The 18,814-nt window shown below is 42.1% G+C and overlaps 1 protein-coding gene across 3 annotated transcripts in view; it reads left to right on the plus strand.

The window, feature by feature from the left end:
• SLC39A12 (solute carrier family 39 member 12) overlaps window positions 1–18,814 on the plus strand; it is an 84,679-nt gene that overhangs the window by 2,044 nt on the left and 63,821 nt on the right. For all 3 annotated transcript variants that reach the window (XM_047067414.1, XM_047067415.1, XM_047067416.1), the window contains exons 2-3: window positions 5,956–6,237; window positions 10,351–10,558. In XM_047067414.1, coding sequence (XP_046923370.1) covers window positions 5,956–6,237; window positions 10,351–10,558 — 490 coding nt within the window. The remainder of the gene's footprint in view (window positions 1–5,955; window positions 6,238–10,350; window positions 10,559–18,814) is intronic.

The following is an 18,814-nucleotide window of genomic DNA, read 5'->3' on the forward strand; positions in this document are numbered from 1 at the left end:
GTGTTTTTGTTTTTTATGTTTTTTGTTTTTTTATTTTTTTGTTTTTTTTGGTTTTTCTTTCTTTCATGACAGAAGGGTCTGCTAATAGAATTTGTCTCTGCTCTGTGCAAACAGTGAATAATTCAATAATTAGTGAAATTCCCAAGGGTCCCCAGAGCAAACATGTGTTATAATAGGCAACTCATCTGTGATGACATTAATTTATATATATAGCAACATGAGACTTCCCCATGGAAATAAGTAGGAGTCATGTCTTATTAATGTCCTCTGAGAATTTGCTGTGGGGAAATGTTCTCCTCTAATGACATAAAGTGCCTTATTAAGGCTGTTTGAATATTAGTCAAGCTAGGGGGAATGTAAACATGCAAAATTGTTCTATGTTTTGTTTTGTTTTGTTTTTCAGAGGGAGACGCTGTTTTGCACTTTTTGTTTTCTGTGACATTATCGAGACTTTGGCCAATTTCGCTTCCGTTTCAGCTATTTTTATTCCTATGAAGTGAAACACAGTCTTTAATAGCTTCGCCCTCTTGCTGCTGCTATTTCTTTGTGTAAAAGACTGAGGTAAAAAAAAAAAAGTCATGGGGTGGCCTGGGTGGCTCAGTCAGTTAAGTGTCTGACTCTTGATTTCGGTTCAGGTCATGATCTCACGGTTCACGAGTTTGAGCCCCGCCTCGGGCTCTGTGCTGGCAGTGCTGAGCCTGCTTGGGATACTCTCTCTCCTCTCTCTCTCTGGCTCCCCTTTCAAAATAAATAATAAACCTTAAAAAAAATAAATGCAAATTTCAGCTTTACTTGCTCAGAGGGCTACAATTCACCTGAATCACCCATAGGCAAGGATTCCATGAAATCTCTCCACGTCATTCATAAAAAGCCGGGGAGAAACAGTGTCCTATTGATTTCACAAGCATCTGCATTCTGGCACAAGCCACAGGGCTTAGCTTGTCGTTGGATCTTTTGTGTCTTTTTAGGAACTTCGTCCAGTTAGAGGCAGGGTTTAGATTAGAAATTCTGTGGTAAAAAGAGGGCAAGGGGATGAGCTCATATCCCTAAATGTCTGAAAAAAAGAGGGAAGTGAGTGTCTTAAATTTGTGGGGGGGGAGACGAAAAGTTTCCAATTTTATTTCAGGCTTAGGTAAAAACTGAATGGGTGTGTGTGTGTGTGTGTGTGTGTGTGTGTGTGTGTGTGTAAATCAATCTGAACTATCTGAAAGCACTGTGCACTTAAATCCATTCAAACTTCAGCCTTTGAAAATGGACAGTCTTGCCTGATCGTGGCCTGGTTTCTTTTTTTCAATGAGAAGGGCTAGACTGCAGTTTTAATGAATTTAATGAGGGATTAAGTAACTCTAAGAGAACAAATTCCACTTCAGTAATGATGAGAACCATAACCCTACATGAGTTCCAGAAGCGGTGAAGGGATAAGAACCTGGTATCTGGAGTCAGCCAGCCCTGGGCCCAAATCCTTGTTCTGGCACTTTCCAGCTGTTAGGTCATGCTGAACCTTGGCTTTCTCATCTGTAAGACCAAAGTGCCAGTCGTCTCCCCGGGGAGCTCTCTGTGAGGACCGCAGGGCCATATGTGAGCTAGCTGGGTCACGAGAGCGCCAGCTCTCTCTGTGCCCTCACATTTCCTGTATGTTGTGGACATGTCCAATGCAGCGCTTCTGGGAAATAAGATCCTCCTCAGCACCCCCTCCTGTCCCCTCCCCCCCCCCTCCCCCAACTGTTCAGGGCTGGGGGTGTTTATTCAAGACCTCCAGGAGATTCTCAGACACATTCAAGGTAGAGAACCACTGCTTTAAGGTCCTGCATTTAATTCAACCTCCCTCCCGAGTTTGTCTTAACCTGCCTTGCGTTGAAGAGTGGACAGCATCGAGCTTTATCTTAACTTGTTGATCTAACAGGTTTCTTAACCCTTCTCAGTAAGACTTATCTCTTTGTCGGTCAGAAATGCCACAAAATCTGGTCATGGGTCCACAAAAAGCCAGTGTCTGCCATCAGCAAACACCCCTCCAACTCTTTGGCAGGAAAAGGAAGAAATATAATTTCCTTTTTATGATCAATTCTAAGACAACCCACTCCCCCCAGAAGACCTTGTAAAAGCCTAAGAACTTGAAAAAGGCCAGTGGGCTTATCCAGAACCCCAAATCAACTTTAAGCATCTTTGGATCTAAAAATTTTAAAGTTTATCAAGTCTGACAACTCCTATTAACATAGAAGAAAGATTTCCTGTTGCTTTTTGTTACCGAGACTCTCTCCTCGCATAAGCAATGAACAAAGCTGAATGCAACAGCTGGGGGAGGTGATCTGATTTGGCTATTGGAATCCAGAATCTGTGCTTTTCTCCCCAAAAAACTTAGGCCCCACATGACAAGATTAAAAGGAAAATCGATGGATTATTCCTGAATGAGTCCATTCTTCTTTAACAAAGAATCACTTCACCAGGGTCAGTGCTTTGGATGGGTCTTGATGCCTATGAGGTGTAAGTATTTGCAAAATTGGACTAAACGTCCTCCCCCCAAAACAACCCAGCCACTGCTAACAGCTCTAACAACTGAAACAAATCTTGTGATGATGAACCGGAAAGTGCAGTCCACCATCAACCCCCATGGTGCTTTTTGTCATGTCAATGTCTGTTCGATTTTCTGGTGTTTCCTACAGTGTTCTTTCCTCAAGCCACTGTCTTTCGTACAAAGGTAACTCCTTTAAGAATCAGATGTCTCGGGGGCACCTTAGTGACTCAGGCGGTTGAGCAACCGACTTCGGCTCAGGTCATCATCTCATGGTTTGTGAGTTCAAGCCCCACATCAGGCTCGCTGCTGTTAGCACGGAGCCCGCTTCGGGTCCTCTATCCCCTTCTCTCTCTGCTCCTCCCCCACTTGTGTGCTCTCAAAAATAAATACACGTTTAAAAGAAGAATCAAATATCATAAAAGGGCAGAAGGTTTTCAATTCATGGTCATTTGATTCGCAATTGAGCTTTATTCCAGCAGGTCTCAGAAACTTAAAGCAAGGTTTGGGCAACTTCTGTTCATTCAAGATGACTGAAATTCTAGTCAGACAAAATGAGATGCTCCACAGGTATTTAAAACATTTTCAGTCAAAAGCAATTGACCTTCCATGTTATATGCTTTTTAGAAACCACTTCTGGAGCGAACATTAGTATGATTTCAGATCTTACCCTCTCCTCTGCTGCCCCAGGCCACATCCCTCCTATTCCAATCCTAGAAAGGTACATTGAAGAGGAACCACAAATGGACAGGAGTGTGAGGCACATCGGATGGGTGAAGTGTAGCCATATACTCTGCTGTGTGCTATCAACCAAGCTCTGGCCACATGTATCTGGTCTGGTGGCTTCACGGAGGTCCCATTTCTCGTGTCACTGATACCCTTTTGCCTACCTACTCAACCTCATCAAACAGCCTAGACAGCATTTGAAAGTCTGTCAACAGGAACTCATTCAATCTTCAAGTGGTACTATGTTCTCTCATTGATTTATATTAGAGGCTTACCAATTACTTGGCCTCCCCATTGACCTCTTTTTCTATCAAACAGGAGGGAGAGAAAATTACTGGTTGAAGGGGTTGTACTTTCAGTACATAGGTGGGTCTACAGCTCAAATTCTTCATGGCCCAAAGCAAAGAGATAAACAAATAAAGCGAATCATTGGCATAGTGGGAATTAAGATTGGGCAACCACTATTAGCTTTGTGATTTTAGGTACATTATCTACCCTTTTGTAGACTTGGTTTTCACATATGCTATAGGTATACCTTCCTTGTAGAAGGAGGACATACCTCATGCTGGATCCTGTGCACACAAATGTACCCACTGTTTAATTCACGAGGCACCAAATAATTGAGGAATTGGTACTCTAATTCTTTACATCATTGCAGAAATAGTTGGTGACTTATCAAATAGGCTGGGGCCATTTTGTTTTCTATTTAAAATTTTGGAATCATGTTCTTACCATCAAAAAACTCATTATCTGACTTTTTCCAGAAGCGATTAGATTGAGGAATGCCCAAACACATAAGGTGTTTAGCACAATCCTGGGCACCTGGCTTCCAGTAAAGGCTAGCTAATGCTATCAATAGTTCGGTTTCAGGAGGCGGTATGTTACAAAGAGAGGCTTGATGACACTATGTTTCAGTTGACTAACCTCCTTGAGTCTTGGTGTCAGCCCCGCCAATAGCTACCAACCCATGGACTTTTCTCGTCTGCTACTCAAGAAACAGAAATGTGCTGGGGTGGTTTCAGTGGTGGAGCTCAATAGTCACATTGAATGACTTGATGGGAAGCCGATGTCTCTCTTTTTGCCGAACTCTTACCCCATCGCAGTTGAGTTGGGGAGAGAACAGAACCTGTATGGCTTGTGAAGAATGTGATTAATGCTTTGCTTTGGAGACAGATGACATGTTTCTTCCTGACTCAGACAGTATGTCCCAGATGTTATCTGGTGGGACACACAGCATACATGGAATTAGGACACCTGAAATTTCCACCTCAGAGAATAGATTAAAAGATACCATCGTACATTGTCCCACATTGGGAAGAGTCCTTCTGGGGCTCAGGACAGGCATCCCTCCGTGCCTTCATTCTGTGGCTGTGCCTCTGGGATCCTAGGAGAGTTGTCAGGAGCTCCCCACTGTCTCTGAAGGAAGGCAGCTCCTGTCTTGTGGGGAGGGCTTCCGTTCCATAGCCCTGTGTGTATCTTTTTCTCATTGTCCCGTTACGTTACCCGAAACACCTTCTGCCATGCAGACTTCCCAGATTAGATGAGCCAGACGTCTTGCTGTGGGTGTGAAGCAAGTAAAGTGTCATGGAAGTATTTTTTAGCCGTTCTCTTAGGTAGGATAAAGGCGAGGCAGGTGGCATTCGTTCATTCCATTCCACGCCTTGTAAGTGCCAGGCATTGTGCTGGATGCTGAGGATAGAACCGTGCACGGACAGAACCTGGCCTTAATGGACCACTCGTTCTTGAAGGAAGAGCGAAAATAAACACGGGGAGAAAGCAAGTTTAGAACACTAGTGCTATGGAGAAAATAAACGTGATATATGTTAGAGCTGCCACCAGCCACGTGTGACCGTGGGCCACTTGATAATGTGGCTCATCTGAATCGACACGTGCTGGTAAGTGTAAAGTACGCACCAGAGTTTGAAGACTTGGCACGACGAAAAGAATGTCAAATGGCTCACAAATAACTTCTTAAAATTGTGATTACAAGTTGAAGTGATCATATCTTGCATATCTAGGTTTCAGTAAGACACATTACTAAATGTATTATTAAAATTAATTTCGCTTTTTCAAATGTGGCCACTAGAAAATTTAAAGCGATGTGTGACTCGCCTCTGTGGCGAGGGTTGTGTTTCCATCGAACAGTGCTGTGCTGGAGAACGTGGGACGGGGGAGTCGGGGCTTTCTACTTTGGGTAGGGTGTGGATCCTCAACGGGGTATCTCTTTAAGCTGAGATCAGAGAATTGAGGGGGAAGGAGACCCGAGAGATGGTGGAAAGAGCTTGGTGGAACTGATGGAAAATCACAGGGGTGGAAGGTTAGTGAGTGATGTGGAGAAAGGCTAAGGTAAGACAAGAGAGGTAGGCAGGCAAGAGCCAGACCAAAGAGAAAATTGTATGGAGCTTAGATTTCAATCTAAATGCAATGGGGTCATTACCTTAAACGCCAAAGAGCCAACGGGTTTTACTCAAGGCAGCAGATGGACATCTGGAGAGAGAGAGATTACTCTCAGGGAATAAGGGCTCCCCGGGAGGGCAACATCAATGTGTAGAAGTCCAGCCACGACTACCTTATTTGAAGCTGGCTTGTTAGACCTACCCGTATTCCCCCCCTATTCGTACAATAATGAGCACTGGAGATCTGGCGGTCGTTAGTGTTCTAGGACTCTTTGCTAAACTTCGTTTCTACTTTTGTTGTTTTATGTTTTGTTTTTGGCACAGTGCTTTGAACCAGATGCCCTGTTGCTAATAGCTGGAGGAGATTTTGAGGATCAGCTCAGAGAAGAAGTGGTCCAGAGAGTGTCTATTCTCCTCCTCTTTTACATTATTCATCAGGAAGAGATCTGTTCTTCTAAGCTCAACATGAGTAATAAAGAGTATAAATTTTACCTGCACAGCCTCCTCAGCCTCAGGCAGGATGAAGACTCCTATTTCCTTTCACAGAATGAGACGGAAGATATCTTGGCGTTCACCAGGCAATACTTTGACACCTCTCGAAGTCAGGTAAGAAGGGCACAAGTCAGGTAAGAAGGGCACCTGGCTCTGCTGCTAAGAGGCAGACTTGGAGCCCTGTTTTCTGTCACTTGTTTATCCCCATGACAGTCAAGGACGTCTAAGAGAGGTATTTGTGGGTTTTAGTGATGGGATGTTAAGTGACATCATTTGAAATTCTGAGTATAAAAGGGGGAAGGGTGATGACTAATGATTGTAAAAGGAGTTCTAGCCAGAAGGCAGGTGGGTGGTTGGGTGGGCAGGAAAGCCAGGTGACAGGACAACTCTCTTTTCCTGAACGTGAAAGTGAGTGATTCATGGCTTCCGATCGATCTCCAAGAACTGACCCACGGTGGGGAGGACGCGATGCTCTTTGCCTCGCCTTCCGGCCAGGGAAAAAGAAGACAGAACCGGTGTGAGAGAGGTGAATTTATCATTCGTTGCTTCACCGAAGACGCAGCTTGCAAAAAGCATTATTCATGACAGTCAGCACAGACAATAGCTCTTCTGTAGCTTTTGATTTGTGCCGCACATGTTCAGGGGTCTCTCGAAGTGCTTTGCTTTCCTCGTGGCTCCCACTGTGAGGAACCAGGCACCTGGTCCCTTCCGGCCTTCGTTACTGTTCCAGCAAGAGCTGGCCTTTCAATTAACTTTATGCTTTCTGCCTTGCGGTGGGGAGTTTGAGCAGATAAAGCGCTCTGGACGTAGGAAAAATTTTAAAGCCACATTTTCTTAAAGAATTGATTGAACAGTCACCAGTGCATTTTGAAGAGTGCCATGAAACCTGTTTTATTTTTCTCTCTTGAATTTTTCATTGACGTGTGTCTTTGAGCTGCTGTAACAAAGTGGCTTCTACACAACAGAAATTTATTTCTCATGGTTCCGGAGGCTGGAAGTCTGAGATCAAAGTACTGGGCAGATTTGATATCTGGTGAAAGCCCCCATCCTGATTCCTCAGAGACCATCCCCTCACTGCGTCCTCTAATGGCAGAAGGGGCAGAGGAGCTCTCTGAGGTCTCTCTCCTCAGGGCACTAATCCCATTCCTGAGGACTTCACCCTCATGACCCAATCACCTCCCAAAGGCCGCACCTCCTAACACTATCACAGTAAGTGGCAGGATTTCAACATTTGAAATTTGGGGGAACGCAGTCATTCAGTCCTTAGTGATGTATATGGACGTATTTGGTTTTTGGCCTCAATTCTGGCTTCCAGGAGCCCAAAGGTGTCTGTGCATTCATGCTGTGGCTCAACGACGAGCCGACACGTCCTCCAACTTGCTGCAAAAACGTTTAATTTCTCTTGCGATTGGCACACAGATGGAAAGACTGTTTCCTGAGGTCTTTGTGGGCATCATTTTGGTAACTCTCATCTCATGACTCTCCAAATAAGGCCGTATTTTTGTGTCCACTTCCAACTGAGAAAACGGGTTCCTTTCTAGAATTCGGTTTCTGCTTCAATAAGGAAGTACGCCCACATACAGTTTCTTCAGTGCAACATCCATATGATACAAGATCGGTTCAGGTCAGCCACTTCGAAGCAGATGGTGTGTACATATTCGACGCAGATTTCTGGTTATCCAACACAGGCCGCAAATACCTGGGCCTCCAAGCGTATGTGAGAGCCAACATTCCGAGAACAGAATAAAATAATTCAAGATTATGTGTAGACGTACTTTTTCCTCCTCTTCAGTCAAGAAGAATTAAGAGCTCGTAACCCTTGCTGGGCCTCGGACGGTTATCTTCTGGAGGAGAGCACTGTCTCCAGTTCCTGGGAAGGATCCTTTGTTCGCTTGGGCTGGAATTCCCTTAGGAATCCTTAGTCACTCGATCCAGACTTGTACAGGAGGCCTCTGGGCATCTCACCGGAGGATGCCGCTGTCTCCGACTAGAGAGCGTGAGGCCGCAGACGGTGCTGGCAGACCAGGCCCGCCATTACCAGCAGCTCCAGGTCTTGGTCTGCACAGGACTCAGCCTCTGCAGGTGAAGCCACTAACAGCCACTCCAGGGGGGCCTTAACCAGCTCACCAAGAAACAGCTTTACCCCGTAATACGCTAACGTAGCCACCCTCCCTGATGGCCCAGAGTATAAACATCCCTCTATTCCTTCATTCTCTTTTATCCAACTACTATTTTATCTTCTTGGCTCAGTCTCTTGCTCCCACCTCTCCCTGTTTTTTCCCCCCACTGTTTGCTGTTTCCATGGGAGATAAGCAGGGATCTCTACAGACTTCTCTGCTAGCCCTGACTCTTACGTGGAGGAATAATGGGTTGGTATCACCATTATACAGTTGACAAACCCCGAAACCTGAGCCATTTTTAACTCTTTGGACTCCTTCACATTTTCCTACAAGTCCTTTGTAATGTGCCTCAAATACGTCCATTTCTTTCCGTCTCTGGTGCTACCCTCTTAGGTCGAGCAGTATCTTGGACTAATAAATAACTCCCGAACTAGACACTCAGCCCTTAGTTTCTATCCCTGGCAATGTCTTCACTACTTTGCCACCAGAGTGATATTTCTAGAACATACCATATTGTATTGTTCTTTTGTTTATAGCATCAGTGGCTCCTCTGAAGCCTTTAGGGAAAAGTTTGCGTGATGGCTCTTGCTACCTTCTCCAGCCTCCTGTCTATCAGGTGACCACTGGACACTGGGACCAACAAGAATAGTAGCTAAGACTCGCTGACCGTGTTCCGTGCACCAGCTACCATATTAAGTATTTTACACACATGAGCTAATCTTAATAACCTTTGTGGTAGGCAGCTTTGTCCCTTTTTACTGATAAGAATATGAGAGTGAGCAAAGTTAATCATTTGGCCCAAGTTTGCTCAGTTACAAACAGCAGAGATAGTTTTAAAACCTAATCTGTCTGTCCCAAGCACGATGCTACGGAACTCACTTTGATGATAGGAAAGGCCCATCAGCAACTTGGATTTCCGTTTATTTCTCTACACAAAAGGAAGGGTATTTAAGAGCATAGGCTATGGAGTCAGATCTGAGTGTGCATTGGGACTCTACCTGTCACTGGCCAGGTGGTCTGGGAAAAGGGTATCCTGTGCACAGAGCTCTGGGACAATGAAAAGAGAACATAGTGTCATGGACCTAGCATGGCGTCTGGCACACAGTAGGTACTCAGTAAATGTCGGTGTGGCGACGAGGCAAAAATAGGGACTCGGTCCGTTTCAGCCATGATGATGATATTATGGATGTAAAGCCAAGGGAGAGATTTTTATGAATGGGCGTTCTAGGGGCACGTAAGGCTAGAGTCTAGCCTTTCAGATGCTCATATTTAATTGAAGACCACTCAGGGTACCCATGGAAAAGATCCCATGTCCTATGGGAGTTCAAAGAACACAGAGACTGTGCCAGCTTTGGTCATCACTTAGCACTTAGCACGCATTGAGCCTGAGACTAAAGGCAGGCGTTAAAAAGGAAGTGCTCTGTGATGACACGAGGCCGCAAGGCCGGTGTGAAGTCAAGGTCGGGAGCAGAGATTTGAAAGTCCTTACACTGTGGGCTGGACTTGAAGGTGGAGAAAAACAAGTCACCACCTGGAAGCCTGTGAACAAGAAGAGCGAGAGATCTCTTTGGAGAAGACACATCTCTGAGGGAATAGTGAGAAAGGTTAGGTAACTGAGGACCACTAGGGTGGGAGTTAGAAAATACAGGGGCGCCTGGGTGGCGCAGTCGGTTAAGCGTCCGACTTCAGCCAGGTCACGATCTCGCGGTCCGTGAGTTCGAGCCCCGCGTCGGGCTCTGGGCTGATGGCTCGGAGCCTGGAGCCTGTTTCCAATTCTGCGTCTCCCTCTCTCTCTGCCCCTCCCCCGTTCATGCTCTGTCTCTCTCTGTCCCAAAAATAAATAAACGTTGAAAAAAAAAAAATTAAAAAAAAAAAAAAAAAAAAAAAAAAGAAAATACAGTGTCCGGGCAGATAAAAGAAACAAGCATTTTCCAGACAGAATTCTATCTGAGACTAGAGAATGTTGATAGTTGTGTTCCTACAAACAGCTCAGACCTCTTTAAGGTGAAAAACTCTTCTTTGTCTTTTGGGGAGATCCTAGAGATATTTTAATCAAAATGGCTTTCGAGGTGCAAGCTTTTTCTTTTTACTGTGCATCTGATTTCAGTGTATGGACACCAAAATGCTGCAGAAAAAGTCCGGAATACTGAGCGGGGATGGCGCTGATGAAAACACACTCCCTCGGTTGGCAGCGACGATCATCACTTTGTCCCTCCAAGGTGTTTGTCTGGGGCAAAGAGACTTGCCGCCTCCAGACTATTTTACGGAATATATTTTCAGTTTTTTGAATAGTACAAATACTCTCCACCTGTCAGGTAAGGATGCTTTTCATGAATGTAACTACCAAGTCATACCTACTAAACAAACTGTGCCAAAAAGAGTGACGCTTTTTGATGACTAAATTTGTTCAGGTATTTTCTAAACACTATTTTATCATAGCCTGTGGTAAGACAGCTCAGGTGGCCCTTTTAAGGCAAACGTGCTATCGTATCTTTGTGGCGATGAGGCAAAAATTGGGACTCGGTCCGTTTCAGCCATGATGATGATATTATGGACGTAGAGCCAAGGGAGAGATTTTTATGACCTGCCGTAAGTGCTGAGGAACGCTTGTCTGTTTGGTACGTAGTCCTGGGCGAGGGGTCACGAACTATTGCCTAGAATGAAGACATGGAAAGCCCAATGGCGCAAGAGCCTTGGTGGTGTTTGCTTGTAGCCGTAAAGATCTATTATTTAATTTTAAATAAAAGGCGTGTGAGCTCTCCGTCCTGGTTATATTAGTGACTGCCAGCTTTTTGGAACTCCGAGAAGAAATGGGATGCCAGGGACGGAGACAGAATGTTTGTTTTGCACATTTCTTTGTACTCGACAAGGCATTAAAAATGAAATGACGTCTAAAAAATCTGTACCAGGAGGCCCTGTTTTGCACACCGAGGGCTCTCGGAATGTCGCGTAATAGCTGTTGCTGCTGCCAACACCCTTCCTCTTGGGAAGTCACGAGAAAAAGGGAGATGTGAGTTTACCAAGGGACCGACAACGCCCGTGATCTGGGTAAACCTCCCAACTCTGAAAGAAGGGATTGGGGTCTGGGGCCATACATTCAGTGTTGAACTTTCCCTGGACCTGTTAGCACAACCATTTGAAGGACAGATGCGGGTTTCTGCAGTTCATTTTCTTTTTCTGTGAAAAGTTGAAATGTAATTAAATCATGTTACCTGGCTGTCATACACAGGAAACAAGCCAGGGAAAGGCATGTTATGCCGAGAACAATTTTGAGGTGGGAAACAGGGGTTGGGAAATTTTAGCGGTGCGATTCCCGTTGCAACTGGAGGAGAGCCGTGACTCCACTTTCCAAACAATGTCAAGATGTAGGCCACTTGAAGGCTCTATCGCCCCCAAGAAACGGGAGGTGATCAGACTGCAATACAGAATATAGTTAGAGGCAAGCTGGGTAGATATGGATCATTGTGGACCTCCATTAAAATGCCCAAGTAACTGCTCACGAGCGATCTACAGTATCGCCTCTTGGGGCAAAAACCAGTCACTTTTGCATCTGAGAAGTCACAATTCCGTTTCCAAGTGCCATTTCGTGTCAGCACAATTAGGTGTTTGTTTCAGAAGCTATGAGACATTTTCTCTCACAGCTGCCCCGAGCTAGGACTCTGCTGATATTGATGGTATCATAGAAGACAGTGTGCTCATTTTAAGTGTTGTTTTTCATTTAAAACTAGTAGAGTTAACATACAGTGTTGTATTAGTTTCAGATGTACCATATAAAGATTCAATACTATACATAACTTATCGCTCATCAAGATAAATGTATTCTATATCCCTTTCACCTATTCCCCCATCTCCCCCTGCCCCCCCCCCCCCCCCCCCCCGGAAATCATGTGTTTGTTCTCTACAGTTAAGAGTCTGTGTTTTGGTTTGTCTCTCTGTCTTTGCTTTTTTCCTTTGTTTGTGTTGTTTCTTAAATTCCACGTGTGAGTGAAATCATACAGTATTTGTCTTTCTCTGACTCATTTGGCTTAGCATTATACTCTCTAGCTCCATCCACGTTCTTACAAACGACAAGGTTGCGTTTTGTGTGGCCGAAGAGTATTCCGTTGTATATATACAACATCTTCTTTACCCATTCATCTGTTGGTGGACACTTGGGCTGCTTCCGTAGTTTGGCTATTGTAAAGAATGCTGCATAAACATGGGGTGTATAGAACCTTCTGAATTGGTATTTGTGCATTCTTTGGGAAAATACCTAGTAGTGCGATTGCTGCTTCATATGGTAGTTCTATTTTTAATTTTCTGAGGAAACTACATACTGTTTTCTGCAGTGGCTGCACCAGTCTTCATTCTTCCCGATGGTACACGAGGGTTCCTTTTTCTCCACGTCCTTGCCAATATTTGTTATTTCTTGTGTTTTGGATTTTAGTCATTCTGAAAGGTGTGAGGTGATATCTCATTGTGGTTTTGATTTGCATTTTCCTGATGGGAGTGATGTGGAGCATCTTTTCATGTGTCTGTTGGCCATCTGGATTTTTTTTTCTTTCAAATTTTCATTCAGATTCTAGTCAGTTAACATATAGTGTGATATTGGTTTTAGGAGTAGAATTTAGTGATTTATCATTTACATATAACACCCAGTGCTCAACACAAATGCCCTCCTTAATAGCCCATCCCCTACCCAACTTCCCTCCATCAACCCTCAGTTTGTTCTCTGTAATTAAGAGTCTCTTACGGTTTGCTTCCCTCTCTGTTTTTTGTTCTCCTTCCCCTATGTTCATCTGTTTTGTTTCTTAAATTCCACATATAAGTGAAATCTCATGGCATTTGTCTTTCTCTGACTCATTTCGCTTAGCATAATATACTCTTACAAATGGCAAGATTTCACATCACTGCAGATGGCAAGATTTCATTCTTTCTGATCGCTGAGTAATGTTCCATTGTGTATATACACACCCCATCTTCTTTATCCGTTCATCAGTCAATGGGCATTTGGGTTCTCTCCATAATCTGGCTATTGTTGATAAGGCTGCTGTAAACACTGGGGTGCATGTGCCCCTCCAAATCAGTATTTTTGTATCCTTTGGGTAAATAATACCCAGTAGTGCAGTTACTTGTCATGGAATAATTTTAATTTTAACTTTTTGAGGAACCTCCATACCGTTTTCCACAGAGGCTGCACCAGTTTTCATTCCCATGAACATTGGAAGGGATTTCCCCTTTCTCCACAACCTTGACAATATCTGTTGTTTCTTGTGTTGTTGATTTTAGCCATTCTGACAGGTGTAGGGTGGTATCTTATCATGGTTTTGATTTGTATTTCCCGGATGATGAGTGACGTTGAGCATCTTTTCATGTGTCTGTTAGCCATCTGAATGTCTTCTTTGGAAAAATGTCTATTCATGTCTGCTGTCCATTTCTTAATCGGATTGTTTGTTCTGGGGGTGTTGAGTTTGATAAGTACTTTATAGATTTTGGATACTAACCCTTTATCCGATATCTCACTCACAAATATCTTCTCCAATTCTGTAGGGTGTGTTTTAGTTTTCTTGATTGTTTTCTTCAGCTGTGCAGAAGCTTTTTATCTTGATGAGGTTCATAGTTCATGTTGGCTTTTGTTTCCCTTGCCTCTGGCGATGTGTCTAGTAAGAAGTTGCTCTGGCCAAGGTCAAAGAGATTGCTGCCTGGGTTCTCCTCTAGGATTTTGATGGTATCCCATTTCACATTTAGGCCTTTCATCCATTTTGAATTTATCTTTATGTATGGTGTAAGAAAGTAGTCCAGTTTCTTTCTTCTGCATGTTGCTGTCCAGTTTCCCCAACACCATTTGTTGAAGAGACTGTCTTTTCCCCATTGTATATTCTTTGTCGTTTGTCAAAGATTAATTGACCATATAATCATGGGTTCATTTCTGGGCTTTCTATTCGGAACAGAATAGTGTGCCAGAATAGTGTGCCAGTACCATACTGTTTTGATTACTACAGCTTTGTAGTATAACTTGAAGTCCAGAATTATGATACCCCCTGTTTTGTTTTTTGTTTTCAAGATTGCTTTGGCTATTTGGGGCCTTTTGTGGTTCCATACACATTTTAGGATTGCTTGTTCTAGATCTGTGAAAAATGCTGTTGGTATTTTGATAGGGATTGCATTACCTCTGTAGATTGCTTTGGGTATTATAGACATTTTAACAATATTTATTCTCTAATTCATGGGCATGGAATGTTTTTCCATTTATTTGTGTCTTCAATTTCTTTCACCAATGTTTTATTATTTTCAGAGTATAGGTCTTTCACTTCCTTGGTTAAGTCTATTCCTAGATATTTTATTATTTTTGTGTAATTGTAAATGGGACTGTTTTCTTACTTTCTCTTTCTGCTTATTTATTATTAGTGAATAGAAATGCAGTAGGGACACCTAGGTAGCTCAGTCAGTTAAGCATCCAACTCTTGATTTCAACTCAGGTCATGATCTCACGGTTCTGTGTTCGAGCCCCACATCTGTGCTGTCAGCACAGAGCCTGCTTGGGATTCTCTCTCTGCCTTTCTCTCAACCCTTCCCCTGGTCTCTCTCTTTCTCTCTCTCTCTGTCTCTCTCTCTCCCTCACACACACACACACACAAACACACACATACACATTCTCACTCTCCCCCAAATAAACTTAAAAAAAAAAAAGAGGGGCGCCTGGGTGGCGCAGTCGGTTAAGCGTCCGACTTCAGCCAGGTCACGATCTCGCGGTCCGTGGGTTCGAGCCCCACGTCGGGCTCTGGGCTGATGGCTCGGAGCCTGGAGCCTGTTTCCGATTCTGTGTCTCCCTCTCTCTCTGCCCCTCCCCCGTTCATGCTCTGTCTCTCTCTGTCCCAAAAATAAATAAAAAACGTTGAAAAAAAAAAAAAAAGAAAAGTAACAGATTCATGTTCACTGATTTTGTATCCTGCAATCTTATTGAATTCATGTATTAGTTCTAGTAGGTTTTTGGTAAAATCTTTAGGGTTTTCTATGTGTAGTATTATCTCTTCCTTACCAATTTGTGTGTCTTCTATTTCTTTTTCTTATCTGATAGCTATGGCCAGGACTTCCAGTACTATGTTGAATAAAAGTGGTGACAGTGGACATCCTTGTCTTGTAACTGACCTGAGAAGAAAAGCTCAGTTTTTCTCTCCATTGAGGATGATATTGGCTGTGGGTTTTTCTTAGATGGACTTCATTATGTTGAAGCATATTCCCTCAAAATCTACTTTCTTGAAGGTTTTTATTATGAATGGGTGTTGTATTTTGTCAAATTCTTTTGCTGCAACTATTGAAAAGATCGTATGTTTTTTTATTTTTTCTTTTGTTGATGTGATGTATCACACTGATTAATTTGCAAATATTGAACCACCCTTGCATCCTAGGAACAAATCCTACTTGATCGCGGTAAATGACTTTTTTTAATGTATTGTTGGTTTCAGTGTGCTAATATTTTGTTGAGGATATTTGCACCTATGTTCATCAGAGATATTGGCCTGTGGCTCTCTTTTTTGTGGTGTCTTTATCTTGTTTTGGTACAGGTAATGCTGGCCTCATAGAATGAATTTGGAAGGTTTCCTTCCTCTTCTTTTTTCTGGAATAGCTTGAAAAGAATAGATATAACTCTTCTTTAAGTGTTTAGTAATTTCACCTTATGAAGCTCTCTGGTCCTGGACTTTTGTTTGTTGGGAGTGTTTTAGATTACTGATTCAATTTCAGTACTAATAATCAGTCTGTTCAAATTTTCTGTTTCTTCCTGATTCTGTTTTGTTAGGTCACATGTTTCTAGGAATCTATCCATTTCTTCTTGGTTGTTCAATTGGTTGGCATATGATTTTTCACAGTTTTCTTTTATAATCCTTTATATTTCTTTGCAATTTTTATTTCTTCTCTTTCATTTCTGATTTTTAAAATTTGGGTCCTCTCTCTGGCTGAAGGTTTTATCAATTTTGTTGATCTTTTCAAAGAACCAGCTCCTGGTTTCATTGATCTTGTTTTTTGTTTGTTTGTTTCTATATTGTTTATTTCGGCTCTAATATTTATTATTTCCTTTCTTTTACTGGCTTGGGGTTTTGTTTGTTCTCCTTTTTCTATCTCCTTTAGGTGTAAGGTTTGCTTGTTAATTTGAGATTTTTCATGCTTTTGATGTAGGCCTGTGTTGCTGTAAATTTCCCTCTTAGAGCAGCTTTTCGTGCATCCCAAAGATTTGGGGCCGTTCTGTTTTCATTTTCATTTGTCTCCATTTATCTTTTAATTTCCTCTTTGATTTTTTGGTTGACCTATTTATTGTTTAATAGTACATTATTTAACCTCCAAATATTTATGTTCAGATTTTGTCTTGTGGTTGATTTCTAGTTTCATAGCTTTGTGTTCAGTAAAGATGCACGGTATGACTTCAATCTTTTTGAATTTGATCAGACTTGTTTTTTGGCCTAATGTGTGATCTATTCCAGAGAATCTTCCATGTGCACTTAAAAACAATATGTATTCTGCTGTTTTAGGATAGAATGTCTGAATATATAGACCCATTTGGTTCAATGTGTCATTCAAAGCCACTGTTTCCTTGTTGATTTTCTGTTTGGATTATCTGTCCATTGATGTAAGTGGGGTATTAAAGTCCCTTACTATTTTTGTATTACTATTTATTACTTCCTTTTTGTTTGTATTAACTCTTTTATGTATTCGGGTGCTTTCATGTTGGGTGCATAAATATTTACAATTGTTATATCATCTTGTTGGATTGTCCCCATCAAAACATTTTTTTGTAATGCTTTTATTTTTGAGAGAGAGAGAACATATGCACAATGAGTGGGGGAGAGGCAGAGAGAGAGAGGGAGACAGAGACTCTGACATAGGCTCTGCACTGTCAATGCAAAGCCCAACGTGGGTTTCCAACCCACAGACCATGAGATCATGAACTGAGCCAGTCAGCTGCTCAGTTGACTGAGTCACCCAGGAGCCCCACACCATTAATGATTATACAGTGTCCTTCTTTGTCTCTTATTTCAATCTTTTGTTTTAAAGTCATTTTATCCAATATAAGTATTGTTACCCTGGTTTTCAAATCCATTTGCATAGTAAATACTTCTCCATTCCTTCATTTTCAATCTGCATGTGTCTTTAGGCCTGAAATTGGTCTCTTATAGGCAGCATATAGATGGGTCTTGCTTTTTTATTCATTCTGTCATCTTGTCTTTGATTGGAGCATTTAATCCATTTACATTCAAAGTAATTATTGATAGGTAAGTATTTATTGCAATTTTGTTACTTGTCTTATGATTGTTTTTGTAGTTCTCTCTTCCTCCCTTCTCTTGTTCTCTTCTCTCATGATTAGTTGGCTTTCTTTAGCGATATACTTGGGTTCCTTTCTCTTTATTCTTTGTGTATCTATGACTAGTTTTTGATTTGTGGTTTCCATTCATTTTGTATATTAAATTGATAGTCACTCACGGCTGAACCCATTCTTTAAACCTCTCCCCACCTCCATGTTTTAGATTCATGGTGTCATACTTTACATCATCTTATTTTGTGGGTCCTTTAAGTGATTTTTATAGATATACTTATTTTTATTGCTTTCATGGTTCCTACTTTTCTTACTCTAACTTACAGTCTTTCCTTGCCACACAGAATCCACTTTAACATTTCTTGTAGGGCTGGTTTAGTGGTCATAAATTCCCTTAACTTTTGTTTGTCTGGGACCTCTTTATTTCTCCTTCTATTCTGAATGCTAACCTTATTGGATAGAGTACTCTTGGTTCCAAGTTTTTTTCTTTCAGCACTTTGAATATATAGTGCCATTCCGTTCTGGCCTGCAAAGTTTCTCCTGAAAAATCAGCTGATAGCCTTATGGGGTTTCCTTTGTATGTAAGTATTTTCTTTTCTCGTGGTGCTTTTAAAATTCTTTCTTTACTGCTTCTTTTTGCCATTTTAATTACTATGTGTCTTGTTGTGGACCTTCTTGGGTTGATTTTGGGGGGCTCTCTGTGCCCTTGGATCTGGATTTCTGTTTCCTATCCCAGATTTGGGAAGTTTTCAGCTATTATTTCTTCAAATAAATTTTCTACCCCTTTTCTTTCTCCTTTCCTTCTGGGTTCCTTATAATGTGAATATTGCTGAGTTCCCTAAGTCTATTTTCATTTTGAATTTTTTTTTCCTCTCAGCTGTTCAGCTTGATTTCCTTCTATTATTCTGTATTCCTGGTTGGTGGCCCATTCTTCTGTTTCCTCTAGTCTACTATTTACTCCATCTGGTGTATTTTTTATTTTATTTATTGCATTCTTCAACTCTGATTGGTTCTTTTTCTGTCTCGTTGTTAAGGGTTTCATTGATGTCCTTCAGTCTTTTTTTCAAGTCCTGTGAGTATCTTTATAACCACTGATTTAAATTATCTAGCAGGCATATTTCTTATCCCCATTTTGTTTAGGTTGCTTGCTGTGATTTTGTCCTGTCCTTTCATTTGGGACATATTCCTCTGTCTCTTCAGGTTGTCTAACTCTCTGGGTCTGTTTCTTTGTGTTAGGAAAGTCAGCTATGTCTCCTGCTCTTGATAGTAGTGCCCTTATGAAGAA

Source organism: Lynx rufus, unplaced genomic scaffold, assembly GCF_022079265.1.
Source record: "Lynx rufus isolate CCGP_SWC_20201006 ecotype Redwood Valley unplaced genomic scaffold, mLynRuf1.p SCAF_7, whole genome shotgun sequence".
NCBI lineage: Eukaryota > Metazoa > Chordata > Mammalia > Carnivora > Felidae > Lynx > Lynx rufus.